The following is a 16,549-nucleotide window of genomic DNA, read 5'->3' on the forward strand; positions in this document are numbered from 1 at the left end:
TGAGAACCCCATGAACAGTATGAAAAGGCAAAATGATAGGATACCAAAAGAGGAACTCCCCAGGTCATTAGGTGCCCAATATGCTACTGGAGATCAGTGGAGAAATAACTCCAGAAAGAATGAAAGGATGGAGCCAAAGCAAAAACAATACCCAGTTGTGGATGTGACTGGTGATAGAAGCAAGATCCGATGCTGTAAAGAGCAGCATTGCATAGGAACCTGGAAAGTCAGGTCCATGAATCAAGCCAAATTGGAAGTGGTCAAACAAGAGATGGCAAGGGTGAACGTCGACATTCTAGGAATCAGCGAACTAAAATGGACTGGAATGGGTGAATTTAACTCAGATGATCATTACATCTACTACTGCGGGCAGGAATCCCTCAGAAGAAATGGAGTAGCCATCATGGTCAACAGAAGAGTCCAAAATGCAGTACTTGGATGCAATCTCAAAAACGACAGAATGATATCTGTTCATCCCCAAGGCAAACCATTCAATATCAGAGTAATCTAAGTCTATGCCCCAACCAGTAACACTGAAGAAACTAAAGTTGAACGGTTTTATGAAGACCTACAAGACCTTTTAGAACTAACACCCCAAAAAGGTGTTCTTTTCATTATAGGGGACTGGAATGCAAAAAATATACATTAAATTTAAACAATTACTGTTACTTAGTATCTGACACCAATGATTTTTTATGTTGAGAAAGAGAATGTGAATTGTATTTTAAAGCATTAAGTATACATAAATGAAATACATACTTTCCTTTAAATTTGAGGAATTGAGTCATTTTATCTAAGTTTAAAAATTTGTGCTTATAGTGTTATTGATACAATTTTATCATTCTTTTAACATCCAAGGAATCAGTAGTGATGTCCCCTCTTTCATTCCTGATACTAGTCATTTGTATCTTCTCTGTTTTTCTTGGCTATCTAAGCTAAAATCTTATCAAAACCTTTTCAAAGAAGCAGATTTAGGTTTCATCAATTTACTCTATTGTTTCCTTGTTTTCAATTTTATTGATTTCTGCTCGAGTATTTATTTGATTTCTTCTACTTGTTTTGGATCTAAGCTGCTCTTCTTTTTCTAGTTTTCTAATGTGAAAAAATAAGTTATTGATTCTGGTAAAGGGGATGGGGGAAATGTTGGACTCCATCGTTGCCAGAACTGGAAAATTACTAATTTTTAATCGTTTTCATATATGAATAAGTTTTAAATCGTTAATAAACACTTTGATCCAAAGATGCCTACTTATATTTTATAAAATATTTAATTATTGCAGGTTATTTTAGCCTGCGTGTGCACAAAAGAGAGTGTGACACAAAAGTTTTCATTTGAGTAGCTCATTTGGAAAGTGGTTCTAGTAAGTCAGAGTAAGGAAAACATATGTGAGAGCTGGACAATAAAAAAGGCTGAGTGCCAAAGAATTGATGCCTTTGAGCTGTGGTGTTGGAAAAGACCCTTGAAAGTCCCTTGGACAACAGGGAAAACAAACTAGTCAATCCTAAAGGAAATCAATGCTGAATATTCATTGGAAGTACTGATGCTGAAGCTGAATCTCCAATACTTTGGCCACCTGATGTGAAGAGCCAGTTCATTGGAAAAGACCCTGATGCTAGGAAAGACAGAAGGCAGGAGGAGGAAGGGACAAGAGAAGATGAGATGGTTCGATGGCATCACCGACTCAATGGACATGAGTTTGAGCAAACTCCGGGAGGTGGTGAAGGACAGTGAAGCCTGGTGTGCTGCAGTCCATGGGGTCACAAAGAGTCAGACATGACTGAGTGACTGAACAACAACAACATGGTTAAGCAAGGAACGAGGAAAAGTCAAACAATGGTATGTTAGAAATTGCACATCACTACAGGCAAGCGGTGCTTGACCCTATGGGTCTAAAGTTGGCATCTATATTTGTGATGATGAATAACTACCACCTCTAAGATAGAATGGGTACAGTGTATTCTATGTAGAATGAGGTAGCTGGATGATACCCTTCAAGGAAGGGATGGAACTGAGTGCCCAGCATCAGATGCTGCTCTTGGGGAGTTATACATTTAGAAGTGGGAGTAGCTTGATCACCCATGGAGAGAGCCAGTGTTGTTGAACTCAAGCTTAGGCTCCAAACCTGCCACCAGGATAGTTCATGGGCTCACTGTGCCAGAACCACGATGACTGAGGAGAGAAGCTGTTTGATATCTACATGTGTCATCAGAAACACCTGGTTTTTAAATGCCTTCTCTACAGTCAGTTCCTTGGATGACCATTAATTACAGAGTGAAGAACCTGATGTAATACTCACAGTTCTGCCAACCGGAAGCTTCCTTCTTCAACATTATTCTACTCTGACTGAAACTGAAGTGTGGTGGCAGTCCATTTACAGCTATCATCAATATTTAATGCTCACACATCTGTGCACTAAGTTTGAGATTAATAATTTCCTCTTCCAGTAGTTGTTCATAGACCACCCCCTGCCTCATGAGGGGCATCATTGTAACAGCAGTCAAAGGCATGAGGGTTTGGGCAGTCAGCCAATTTATTTGTGCTTTCTCAGGCTGGATCCTGGAGCATGTCCATGGTACTATGGACTGCTATTGAGCTTGCCAGATCTTATCACTTGGTGAGTATCATAACGTTTAGCTTGTAGTGGGCAGCTCCTGTCGTATAGCACCTTACTTGCTATCTCTTGGTAAGGCACTCTCTATATATTTCTACTGAACTCAATAGCATGTAAGGAGCTATGTTTTAATTGGCAAGTAGTTTACTGACATAGGAGATATGAATTTTGCTCAGAGCCTCAGGATTCTGTGTTGTAACTCCCATATTATGGCTCAGAATGACTTAGATAATGCTTCCTTATCCATCATAGATACTGTAAGCATTATAAGATATACTGAGGCATATGGCCTGAGTAACAGAACTTGCACTGCAGATCTGAAAACGTGGTAGGGGACCAAGTCTGTTAACAGAGTTTTTGACTTGTCAAGTATCATGGTTTTCTTTTCATACAAAAGAACCGTTCATATATCTAGCCGTGGAATACCATCAATAAAGCATTACCACAGACTTCTGTCATCAAACTAGTTCGATTCCACTCTGACTGTGCTTCTTATTATGGTAATTATACTTGTCCCTGAGATTTTGCGCAGCAACCTGGGTTCTGAAATCTTATTACTTCCATTAGAACACAGTTTACTTCTAATGATGACTTACAGAGGAGAGCAGACATTGACTTTTATAAAAATGTCAAATGTTCCCCTTCACCAATGTCAAGTGTTCCTCCTCACAGCTTTATTATAGTAGTGTCTTCTCTGTCCTCTGAAGGAAATATACTTTACAGATAGGCCCTCTTGTCTCCTGTTATTCATGTTATGAAGGTAATTATTTCTAATGCCTTCATTCCTTTTGACCTTCTCAACAATTCCTCAGTACTATGGCAAGCAAGTTCTAATATCTTCTATCTCATTTACTATACATAGCCTGTTGCCCAAGCTTCAAGATGTCGCCCAAACAGCATATGTGAAGGCAGAGCCAGGTCATTGACCTCTGAGTCATAAGTATGTACTCCCATGTCAGTGAGTCCTCAAATCCATTCCAACATGTATTATCCCAGTTCACACAAGTACCTATTAGCCAGTTCCTAGAGCTCATTCTGGATATTCCACCTGAAGAGAGACTGTATTTTGGTCTTGTGCTGTGATAACCTTACCCTTGCCATGAGTTGGAAGCAGTGAAAAACATCAGTGTTGGCTGTTGAGTAAGACAAACAGTCTTTTCAAGGCAGCTGCCTTAGATGAGGCTATTGCCCTGTTTTCCAGGAACAGGGAGCTTGCTCTCCAATAGTTATGGTTAGGGGGCTACTTTTGCCAGACTGAGTGTGCAGGGGATGATAGGGATTCAAGATTTTTGCACTTATTGCTATTCCAGGTCTCAGAGGTCTACTCTTTCCTTATTAGGATGCATATATTGACATAGAGATCTAAGTGTTATGTGGAAAATTCTGAAAGAGATAGGAATACCAGACCACCTGACCTGCCTCTTGAGAAAACTGTATGCAGGTCAGGAAGCAACAGTTATAACTGGGCATGGAACAACAGACTGCCTCCAAATCGGGAAAGTATCTCAAGGCTGTATATTGTCACCCTGCTTATTTAACTTATATGCAGAGTACGTCATGAGAAACAGTGGGCTGGATGAAGCACAAGCTGGAATCAAGATTGCTGGGAGAAATATAAATAACCTCAGAAATGCAGATGACACCAACCTTATGGCAGAAAGTGAAGAGGAACTAAAAAGCCTCTAGATGAAAGTGAAAGAGGAGAGTGAAAAAGTTGGCTTAAAGCTCAACATTCAGAAAACGAAGATCATGGCATCTGGTCCCATCACTTCATGGGAAATAGATGGGGAAACAGTGGAAACAGTGTCAGACTTTATTTTTTTGGGCTCCAAAATCACTGCAGATGGTGACTGCAGCCATGAAATTAAAAGAAACTCCTTGGAAGGAAAGTTATGACCAACCTAGATAGCACATTCAAAAGCAGAGACATTACTTTGCCAACAAAGGTCCGTTTAGTCAAGGCTATGGTTTTTCCAGTGGTCATGTATGGATGTGAGAGTTGGACTGTGAAGAAAGCTGAGCACCAAAGAATTGATGCTGTTGAAGTGTGGTGTTGGAGAAGACTCTTGAGACTCCCGTGGACTGCAAGGGGATCCAACCAGTCCATTCTGAAGGAGATAAGCCCTGGGATTCCTTTGGAAGGAATGATGCTGAAGCTGAAACTTCAGTACTTTGGCCACCTCATGTGAAGAGTTGACTCATTGGAAAAGACTTTGATGCTGGGAGGGATTGGGGGCAGGAGGCGAAGGGGACGACAGAGGATGGGATGGCTGGATGGCATCACCAATTCGATGGACATGAGTTTGAGTGAACTCCAGGAGATGGTGATGGACAGGGAGGCCTGTTGTGCTGTGATTCATGAGATCGCAGAGTCGGACACAACTGAGCGACTGAACTGAACTGAAGGTCATCTGGTTCACCTTAAATCTGGCATCTTAAATCCCCAGAGCAGAGCTTTAAACCACACATCGCTTTTTTTCTGACTCACAATCGTATGACTAAATGAATGAATAAATGAACTAGGTAGTAAAGAAAATATGAGAACCAAGGAGATAAGAGTTAGCTCCACTGAGAAAATAGAAGGTGGGTAATATATTATATTCAAAGGAACACAGTATTATAGAGCAAATACAGTGTGCGTTTTCCCAGGATATAAGGCCCACATATACTGTGGTGACAGTCTGTTGTCAAATGATCCTCAGGATCATGAGTAAACGATGTGGATTGGTTCAGGCTGTACGCCCGAGGAGTCTTGGTCATTGTCAGGCAGGAGACAGGGTCTAGAGAAGGTTCTGTGGAATCTGAAGTTTATATACTTTTGAAAGTTTTCTTTTAAAATAACACAAAATCAATCACAACAGTGAGTATTTATTTAGAATGATAAGATAATGTATAACAGCATTAAAATTATGACAACTGCAATAAGCAAAAATTCCAAACAAATCATATGTGTGTGTGTGTGCATGTATGCAGAGACACCACTTATGTAGCTGCACAATCTGAAGTATGGTGAAGTGAACATCCAAGGTGAAAGGTATAATAGTTTTATTGAAAAGCAAAACATCAAATTTCTGCAATTTTTACATAAACACAAGGCCATGTGAACACATAACAAAACCCCAGGAGTGACATTTGTCTCACTTTGAAAAATGCAGACAGGTTCACATTAAGCCTTTAGGATTTAACTTTACATCAAGTTTTTAAAATAAAATAGCTCTCAATATTTATTCTCACTAAAAGTCTTGTTTCAAGTTAGAATAAACAGTTTATTGACTTCAGACTTTAACTTTCAATTGTGTATTTTTAAACATGTTGGGATAATTCTCATATCTGTCCAAACAGAGACTTTTTATGTGACCCATTTCTAAGTTCACAGATTCTGGTCCACCTATTCTTTCTAGTAATGTGGAATGATTTACCAGTTGGAATTTATATTATTGAAAGCAACTGGAACTACTGTACAAATAAGCCAGATGATAAAAAATGCTTGGTTTGAAGCAAGCAACTCTGTATTTGGAAATACAAGATTCAGAACAAAGTGCTTGCATTTTCTACAGTTTATAGCAAACGAGGTGGGCTCTTAAGCAGTCAGTCTGGACTCATACATCTAGAGTAGCCAAACCATGAATACAATGATTCTAGCTGCCTTCTATATGTGGTCAAAAGGCTATATTAAGATACAGCCAATGTTAGTTATGAAGGCAAGAGAAAGCCTGTCTGTTTTAAGAAACTGTTCTGGCTATTGAACAATAGACACTCCCACACATGGAACTTCATGGAACTGTAGAATGAATAATCCTGTTCAAGGCTGCCAAAATTATTTTCTGCATGCTGAGATGTTATTCACACACACATCGACTGCATGCAGATAATCCATTTACTTTATTTTTGAAATCCAGATTGTTTTCTTGCAAAAGCAATTGCACTCAATTGTAATATATAGCAAAGCATCTCTATCTTTGGTTCTATATCTCAGAGATATTTTTCCAAAAATAAATAAGCTTGGCAGGAAAAATAATTCAGCTATCTTAAGAGAAAGTCTAATATTTTATAAAAATTAAGCAAAAATATATGATGTTTTCTAATTATCTTGCTTAATATCTGATACCAGTGCAACTTTAATAGTAAAACGATTGTGCACACTATATTAAACTATACAGCATAGACATAAAAATGTCAAAAAACAAAATAGTACTCTCCTTTATTAATCATATTGGAACTATGCTTTCTAAAAATGCACAGGAAAGTAGAACTGCTGAAATATGTTAATAGTTTGATATTGAAGAATTGAAAGAAAAGGAAATGAAGATGCAGAACAGGTCATAGATCCTAGGTACTGCAAAAAGAAGTGAACATATCACCCAAAGTCTCCCATTTCTGGAAAAAATATGTTAGAATAATTCAGAGATTTTTCTTTTAAGCTAGAATCTATGGAAGCTTCCTGTTACTGGACCCTCAGAAGATTTAATGATGTTCCTTTGGTAACGGTTTCCGCCTCTTTTCAAACAAGATTTTTGAATCAAATAATTCTCTTTCCCTGTATCCTAGAGATGGCCCCTTCAGATACTTTGCTTCTGCTGCCTTGTAATCTAATCCATCAACAGCAGAAATTGAACAGATGATTGCTTCTGGCAGAAGAACTTCCAGGATAAATTTAATTTTATCATTTCTTATCCGAGTCAGCATTTTTTCATCTATTTGTTTGTAGACTTCTTGCAAATATTTCACCACCTCATCCAACTGATCTTCATCTTCAAAGTATGTTTCAATACAGGGTGTGAATCTATGTGCATTCAAGAATGATTTCAGCCACCTGGACCCTTTTGTGCCATTTAAAATGGCTAAGAGATGGCTCTCTGTTCCCTTTGCATTCACGATGAAGTCCACTAGGTTCTTGTTGGCTCGGTCCCGAGCGGACTTCATTCGGTCTGGAAGAATTTTCTGGAAGGACATTTTCTTGGTCTGGGAAGTCACAGACATTGATCTCCCAGTATTTTCATTTTGCAGCTTTGGAAATAAATTCCTGAAGGTATCTTGTTTGATTATTTTCCTAACTGGATAACTAATGTCAGCAGCGTAATACTCAAAAAATGAGCCGGCAAAAGAACCACAACCTAATCTAACTCTGTAGTCACAAATAAGCGAGATGCACCAGTCAATACTTTCACTGTATTCCTCCCTGGCTTTCTCCACTAGTGCCTGCTTCTCTTTACAGTCAAATTTCTTTAACCTTCTAAAAGGCACTCTAACGCCTCTCTTTTCAGGACTCATATTTGCCTCAACAAAAATCACACTTGCTTTTCTCTCTTTTCGCCTGATGCTTTTTATCACTGATGGCCAAAATGGATATTTTTGATACTTAAACCAGACAATCATCCCTGTTTCAAATGAACGTTGCTCATAATGAAAAAGGAAACGGGGAAGTTCTTCATCTTCTTCATCGTCATCTAATATGGATGCAGCAATCGAACTTGCACGCGCTGACTTGTCAGAAGCTTGAAATTCTTCCTCAAATTCTTCAAAATCCAGTCTCTGAAGACTTCTTTCATTACTCCCGAGGAGTGAATAATCCCCGGAATGGCTAGAGGCACTAAATGAAACCTGATGTTCCCGTGAAGAAGGCTGAGGGGATGCCTCAGCACCCATCTCTGATTCCACAGTAGGTTGATTCTGGCTGGCAACTGAGCATGGATCAGAGGGACCCTCTCCAGGATCATCAATATTTTCTGAGAGGGCATAGCATTCAGAGGAAGCAGCTGGGGCCTCTGGGTAGATGTCTTCTTTATCCTCTTTTAAAGCTTTGGGCACAATGAAGCCATCTGATGGTAAAGTTGGACTGAATTTTTCTTCTTTAATATATACATCTTCCTCTTTAATTGTGGAAAGCAAAGGCAAAATTGAGAGGTCAATCTTTTTCTTGCTCTCTTTTTCATCCTCATCTTCTGAAAGTGAAGGGGCAGTCTGGCACCAGCTGAGGTTTTGTGATGATTTTGTTTCCATTTCATTTGGAATACTATCAATCATTGCATGCACCTGTGATTTATCATCATACAGGGAATCATCACTCTCTGATGATACTAACAGGGTTGTTGAATTTTCAATTTCCTCCAGATACTTTGGTAAGTCTCCTTCTCTTTCATGCTTCCGATACTTTTTACGAGGAGGTGAATCAGATGGCTTTTGTGGTATGTTTTGAGACAGTATAGTGGTCTCTTCCTCATCTGAACTGCTTACTTGAATCAAATTTGTTCTCGCATTCAGAATATCCAGTGCCATTTTTAGTGACCTGGCATAGGCTTTTTCCTCTCCAGGTGGGTCACTGACCTCTGACTGTGTGGCTAGTGAGGAGGCAATAGCTTCAACTTGAGATTTAGTTAGGATCTTTGTTTCTGTGCTTTCTATTTGAATTTTTTCATCCAGTGAGAGTATCTGAACTTCCAGGGAAAATACCTTTTTTCTCTTACTATTTGATGAAGCTTCAGATCTGGACAAAACTTTTGCTGGCCACAACTGGTCTTGCCAATTGCATAAGACATACTCAGCATCCATTATGATTAGATTTATGTGCCAAGAGGTTAATATCAGAGGTTTACGTGTATGGCTATTCTCGTCACTATGAAGGAAGTCCCTACCACAAACAATACTTTGACCAATGCCCCTTTTAGAACTACAAAGAGTTACAAAGTGTTTATAGCTTCTGTGGCCTGTTCTCCTCCAGCTGAACTTCCCAAGGATGCTTGAACACGTTGTTTGAATGGACAATATGGAAGATACTGAAATAGCAAAAAGGAAAAGAAGAGTATCAGCAAATGAAATTGTTTTGCCAAAGTAGGTGAGCAACTGCAAATAGAGAAGAGACAGATGAAAGGACAATGCTCAGTGGGGCATCAGATGGAGGAGGAAAATGCAGAATAATATAAGGTGCGGGATAAGAACTGGAAAAGTGTTTTTATAACATCTCAAAGAACTTACTTTCATTATTGCACATGATTATTAAAATGTGACTCTATGTGCATGATGACAGAAGTGGTGTGTCAGGAACTCTATGTGTTAGACATGTTGGGACTGGTGCCCCTAATGTTATACCTAGAGAAGCAGGACTCTGAACTTGGTGTGCATCAAACTCATCTGGAGAATTATTAAAACTAGATTTCTAGGCCCTATCCTGAGAATTGTATTCAGATGCTCTGGACAGGATCCAAAGTTTTGTACTTCTAATAAGTTATCAAGTGATGCTGAGGCTACTTGTCTAAGAACACTTTGGAAGCACTGTTCTAGCTAAACACAGAGCTTTATAATTTTTAAGCTGTAAATGCTTCCCTATCTACCAAAAGCAGGCAGACAAAGATAATAAGGTCTGTATCTCTTGAACCTAGACCACAACACAATGACCTTGTGAATAGCATGAGCTTAGAAGGCAGAGATTCAGAATGGCTGCCAGGTTCACATATTGGATGGGGTAATTATCAAGGATTTTTTGAGAGTCAGGTGGCTGGCTAGGACTTCAGGTGAAATCTGATTAGTCTCTGGCATGAATTCTTCATAGCAGTTTGACACCTGAGATTCCTCCCCCAAAGTAGAAGCTATTACTTTTGATTACAAAACATTACAGAACAGAGAGCAAAATGAATTACATCTTAAATTCTCATCCTAACATGATTTTAATATGAAATGTAGTTTTTAATATTGCTAAGGCTTTAGAGAAAGAAGCAAAATAAATTATACCCTGAGTTCTCAACATGTTTTTAATGTGAAGTATTTTGCAAAATGAAAAGAGCCTTACCCAATGTCACGTGGATCAGGAAGGGCCTGGCTCTGTGATCTGGCTATCTTGATTCTTACTCCAAAAGGAGACAGGCTGTCTAAAAGGAGACAGGGAATTAAATTAAGCAGCCAAGGCATAAAGAAACTTTTCTACCAAAACTTGAGCACACATGTCATTTGGAAACAGAGGAATGAAATGAAATCTTATCTATGATGTAGATGTTTATTGTCCTCCTTGTTTATATTAACTTCTCTCTGAGTGATACAGTTATGATATCTGGTTCATGTTTAAATCATATTTCTCAGGAAAAGTGTGAGGCAAAGACAAGAAAGGGAAGCAACAATTGCCTTGTGTCTACTATGCCCTTCCCTGATGGCTCAGAGGATAAAGAATCTGCCTGCAATGGAGACACAGGAGACAAGGAATCGATCCCAGGGGAAAATACCCTGGAGAAGGAAATGGCAACCCATTCTATTAGTCTTTCCTGAAAAATCCCATGGACAGAGGAACCTGGTCACAAAGAGTCAGACATGACTGAGCGACTAAACACATACACACTACTATGAACAAGACTACAGGTTTTGTTTGAATCCTCAAATCAAGAACTCTGTGAGTTTTTCGTCCTATACACATATAATTTTTTCAACAGAGTTTTATTCTACATGCTGTCTCACAGTTCACTCATACAAAATACGTTTCATTGCTTTATTGTCCACTTCATAAAAATGGTTGCCTGGAGAAAATTTAGGAAATTTGGCCGCCGCCATCTTGTGACCAGAAGCAGAACTGCAGATTTTGCAGGCGCTATATGCAGAGCTAAGCTCAGATTTTTCTTATGAGAGAAGGATGGGAACTACATTTAGCCAGCCAGGAGTCTTTCCAGGCTTACAGAACTTTCTAAGTTCAAGGGGTTTGCTGTGTAGAATAAGAGGATCATAATGTCCTCAACTATAATCTTTCTGGTTATAAAACATGCAGAAGCTTATTAAAAATCAAAAAGATGCAAAGAGATGTAGGTAAAACTAAGTACAAGCTTCTATATAAATAATCTGAATATTTTCCATTTTCCAGACTTTGTTTACATGTATAGATAAATGCGTACCATTTCAAAACAACATCAGATCTCAATAAGAACAGTCTGAACATTATTCTACCTAAGTGTTTTTCACATGATTTATGAGTTACTTTAAATGAGTTTTTTTCTCGCATTTGCAACATTTTATCTCAGTATTTCTCCTGATGACGTAAACAAGTAAATGTGTAAGAATATATTAATACTCTAAAATTAGACAGCAGTAAAGCTAGTCCTGTCTGTCCAACTACACAAATAAATATTCATGTTGATAGTATGGCAGGTATGTTTTCCCAGAATTGGCTGCATGAACTATATAGTAGCATATATATGTTCTGCTAACACATATATTTAATTTTGTGAGATAATGTTACAATTGTATGCTACAATTTACTTTTTTCACTTTATTTCTCAGACATTTCAAATCTCTACATGTAGAGATTTACGTTTTTATTTTCCAGACACATAGTATTCCACTGTATGAATGCACCATGGCCTATAATATTTTTTAAAACTGCTAATAGAAATAAACCAAATCCTCTGTCTCAGTCTTAAAAAAACTTTAAAGATACAGAAAATGGTTATTGCTGACCACCGCTATACCTGTGATCTGAAAGAATGAGTTGCAAGGAAGATACAGAGGGGGCTGTAGCCAACACAGCAACCAGGCTACGCACTTGATTAGGTCCAGGAAAATTTCCACTATTGGGAAAAGATGGGGGGTTATGTCTGCATGTCTGTGTGTGTCTATGAAACCTTATGTGTTTGAAGCAAACTGGATATGCTGTCAGCTTCATTCTTCTTTCATGATTCGAAAAGTAATCATGGGGAGATGCTGATATTGGCTAAGAATTAATATTAAAATAGTAACTTGACTATCCAGAAATGCTGAATAACATGGGAGCTTATTTTCTCCCAGATTTTTTAAATCAGGCGAATATACATGCATATATATGTGTAAGTGTCTTCACTCAAATACATACTTGTTCCCCTTTCCATGTTCATGTACAGGTGACACACACATAGTCTATGTGCCAATCAAATTACAGAAGTATTTCCCCTCATGCTGCCGTACATTTTTATCCATCATTTTCTGTGTAAACTAGTAAATGCTTAAACATGCAAACAGTAACAGAATGTCTAGCAATATAAACATGGAATGCCAAATCAATAAATTAGCATGAATGCCTGTGCTGCACTGAAGTCTTAATATAGTGGCTATAATCTGATCACTCCTTCCACTTGTAGACTTTTAAAGGATTGGGACATACACAAATTCCAAAGGATTAATTCTTTGAAAAATCCAACAATTATCTCAAATCCACACACCTTTCCCACCACTTTAAGACCACTGTTCCTATTTCTCTCATCTTCATCCTAGGGTCCTGAGAAATCCCTATAAAATAACTAGACTTAAGACAGCCATTACCTTGAAGCTTCTTGTCAGCTGCAGCCTGGTGAAATGCTGCTCCTCCCCCAAGACTGGCCAGGTACAGCTCACTCTGAAGCTTCTCAGAGAACGCTGTGCCTCCTCCCTCTGATGAAGACAGATGGTCCTTCTCTGAATTAGGGGAGGGAAAATTGCCAAATTAAATTGCTGAAGTATAAAAGGGTAGAAATGCTCCTTTTTAAAGAACTTGAAAGTGAATTAGCAACAAGTGTCTGTTTAATTTCCCTTAGGATGGTGATTTCTTGAAAAAAAAAAAAAGGGTGTAAATCACTTTACTTTAAAAAAGAGTCTGATTTAAACTATTTCACCATGTTTTTTCTTTTCCTTGCCTTATCTGCATCTTACATTGGTAGGTCAATTTAAAACCCAGCTGGTCGTGCTTCATTAAAATAGTTCACTGAGGATGTTTATTTGGATTGCACTAGAACTATACACCGTTTTAGGGAACATGACTTATAATTTTTAAATCTGTTTTCAGGACATGGTATGTCTCTCCTTTTATTTGGTTCTTTTCTTAAATGCTTCAGAGATTTCTAGATATATCTTCAAGGAACATGGATATTTCTGACCAGAGGCTGAAAATCACTGGTTTGCAGGCAAATGCCCATTTCATATACCCTCATCAATAACTGGCAAATCCTCCTTCTTATATTTTATTAGTATTTTTCACTCACACAAATCAATGTGGGGAAAATTAATTTTTAAAAATTTACATGTATTTGTTTTTCTGTATGTCTGAAACATATATTGCACATTTTGTTCATTAAAATTCTCCTGTGTTAGATTAAAATTCAGCTGATTTAACTTAGAAGCTAATTTAAAATATTGCTAAGGATAATTTTGGAAATGAAAATATTTGGGAATTAAGTGTTTTATTTGACTTCTGTATTATCTAATACGTATTTATATATACATTTATTGTTACATATTTTACTTTATAGAAAATTTATTTATATAAACTAAATAAATACACACACACACACATATATATATATATGTAGAAAAGGTAAACTAATATATTGGTCAAAGAGAATGACTACATGCTCCTGATTAATTTAGAACCCAATTCAACATCTAGAAATACACATACTTAACAAATGTCAGACAGCATTCAATGTGTAAGCCACTTTCAAATCCAGAATGTGAGATGTAAAGGGACACAAGATATGATGGGTTGTGAAGATCTCAGTTCTAGGGTTCTCCCAAACTTTGGATGATGTTAGGTATCCCTCTGACAAAGCAGCCAAGGCCTTAGTTTTCTGTGGTTGGTGAGTATCTACAGTAAGTTCTACTTTCTTTTTTAGAGAGGTCTAGAAAACACTTTTATTAGTCTTGACTAGGTATCTATGGAAACAACTCTATATTAGTATTCAAAATACATAATCATTTTTTGTTGTTAAGTGTACAATATAGTGGTTTATGGGCTTCCCTGGTGGCTCAGCTGGTAAAGAATCTGCCTGCAATGTGGGAGACCTGGGTCCAATTTCTGGGTTGGGAAGATCCCCTGGAGAAGGGAAAGGCTACCCACTCCAGTATTCTGGCCTGGAGAATTCCATGGACTGTATAGTCCACGGGGTCACAAAGTCAGACACGACTGAGCGACTTTCACACATAGTGGTTCACAATTTTAAAGATTATACTCCATCTACAGTTATTATAAAATACTGACTATATTCCTTTTGTTGTACAATAGTCCTTGTAGCTTATTTTATACATAGTAGTTTATACCTCATAATCCCCTACTTCTGTATTGTCCCTTCCTGCTTCTCTATTTCCACTAATCATTAGTTTGTTCTCTGTATCTTGTGAGTTTGCTTCATTTTTGCTATATTTACTAGTTTGTGGTATTTTTTAGATTCCGCATGTAAGTGATATCATACAGTATTTGTCTTTCATTTAGCATAATACCCTCTAAGTCCATCCATGTTACTGCAAATGGGGAATTTTTATTATTTTTTATGGCTGAGTAGTATTTTAGTGTCTATGTAGCACCCCTTCTTTATCCATTTATCTGTTGTGTACAGTTAGGCTGCACTCATCTATTGGCAATAGTAAATAATGGTGCTGCTACAAACCCTGGAGCACATGTGTCTTTTCAAAGTCGTGCTTTTGTTTTGCTTTCTGGACATATACACGGCAGGGGGTTACCGGGTCATACGGTACTTCTACTTGTAGTTATTTTGAGACACTGCCATACCGTTTTCCACAGAGACTGCACCAGTTCACATTCCCACCAACAGTATACAAGGGTTTTCTTTTTTCCACATCCTCACCAAAATTTGTTGTGTTCTTTTTTGATAACAGCAACTCTGATAGGTATGAGGTGGTATCTCATTGTGATAATTTGGGGGATACAGTGTTCTATCTGGCCTCTGTATTATATAATATGGAAATGTATATATATTTATATAAATTTTATTTTATATATAAATGTGTTTGTATGTAAAACCACCTCTATGTAAGCATTGATATTAGAAAATATGTAATAATAATGAGGCTAATCCCCAGGCTAGTATTTTATTGATGGCTCTAATAATTACAGTATGTAATCTTTTGTACTATGCTGCTGCTGCTGCTGCTAAGTTGCTTCAGTCGTCTCCGACTCTGTGTGACCCCATAGATGGCAGCCCACCAGGCTCCCCAGTCCCTGGGATTCTCCAGGCAAGAACACTGGAGTGGGTTGCCATTTCCTTCTCCAATGCATTAAAGTGAAAAGTGAAAGTGAAGTCGCTCAGTCGTGTCCAACTCTCAGCGACCCCATGGACGGCAGCCCACCAGGCTCCTCCATCCATGGGATTTTCCAGGCAACAGTACTGGAGTGGGGTACCATTGCCTTCTCCGTTTGTATTATAAACCACCCCTAAATCTCAGAGGCTCAGCCCCAAAAGAGTTTCTAATGCTGATGTCAAAGTTCAACAGAGGTTATCAAGCGGCCAGAGAGGGAGAGGAGTCTCCGTTCTAAGCAGGCATTAAAAGACTCAAACTTCCTCCATTCTATGGCCCTACCATCTTCTTTGGCCTTTAAGTCCTCCACAGGCTTTGCACCTCGCTAACAAGGGTCACAAAAGAGTCAAGACATGACTTAAGTGACTAAACAACAACTACAAAGGATCTCATGAAGATGGCCATTGGAGAATCCCAGGAAAGGTTTCAGAGGCCAGGACTGGCAAATATCACTATTGGCCACAGTCAACCAGATAAAACGTTAAAGAGGCTGGGGAATGTAGTCTCCTTATGACCCAGGAGGAAAATGAAACACAACTTGGTGAACACATAGCATTCTCTCTGCCAGAGGAAGTTTTCCCTTTCCATCTTTTATGAACTTTTGTTGTTTGATTAATGTTTTTTTTCTTTTGTTTTTCAGCTGTGCATCATATTTATAAAGACCAGGGCAGACATTTCTATTTGCCCACCCTACATTCACTTTTTGCATTCTTTGTCATTAACAGAACTCCATTTGCATTCAAGGTGGCAGTGTAAACTCTTAAAATATTTTTTTTCCCCACAATCCTCCAAATAAGCCCTGGCCACAAGATGGAATTTCTTGCCGAAGAATGTAAGCAGAAATAGTTGTGAAGATTCTAGAGAAGGTACCTCCAAAGGGGAAAACTGTCTTCTTGGGCTTTTTCTTTTCCCCTCACTTTCCCTCT

General features: G+C 38.2%; 1 protein-coding gene across 5 annotated transcripts in view; it reads right to left on the reverse strand.

The window, feature by feature from the left end:
- Window positions 1-5,462: 5,462 nt before the first annotated feature.
- Window positions 5,463-16,549, reverse strand: part of PWWP3B (PWWP domain containing 3B) — a 31,729-nt gene continuing 20,642 nt past the window's right edge. For 3 of the 5 annotated variants that reach the window (XM_040264972.1, XM_040264971.1, XM_040264970.1), the window contains exons 7-9: window positions 12,879-13,010; window positions 10,396-10,474; window positions 5,463-9,385 (exon numbers count right to left, since the gene is read on the reverse strand). In XM_040264972.1, coding sequence (XP_040120906.1) covers window positions 7,077-9,161 — 2,085 coding nt within the window. In that variant the 5' untranslated portion in view covers window positions 9,162-9,385; window positions 10,396-10,474; window positions 12,879-13,010 and the 3' untranslated portion in view covers window positions 5,463-7,076. The remainder of the gene's footprint in view (window positions 9,386-10,395; window positions 10,475-12,878; window positions 13,011-16,549) is intronic. The other 2 variants (XM_040264974.1, XM_040264973.1) reach the window with 2 other exon arrangements.

The sequence above is a fragment of the Oryx dammah genome, unplaced genomic scaffold, assembly GCF_014754425.2.
Source record: "Oryx dammah isolate SB20612 unplaced genomic scaffold, SCBI_Odam_1.1 HiC_scaffold_23, whole genome shotgun sequence".
NCBI lineage: Eukaryota > Metazoa > Chordata > Mammalia > Artiodactyla > Bovidae > Oryx > Oryx dammah.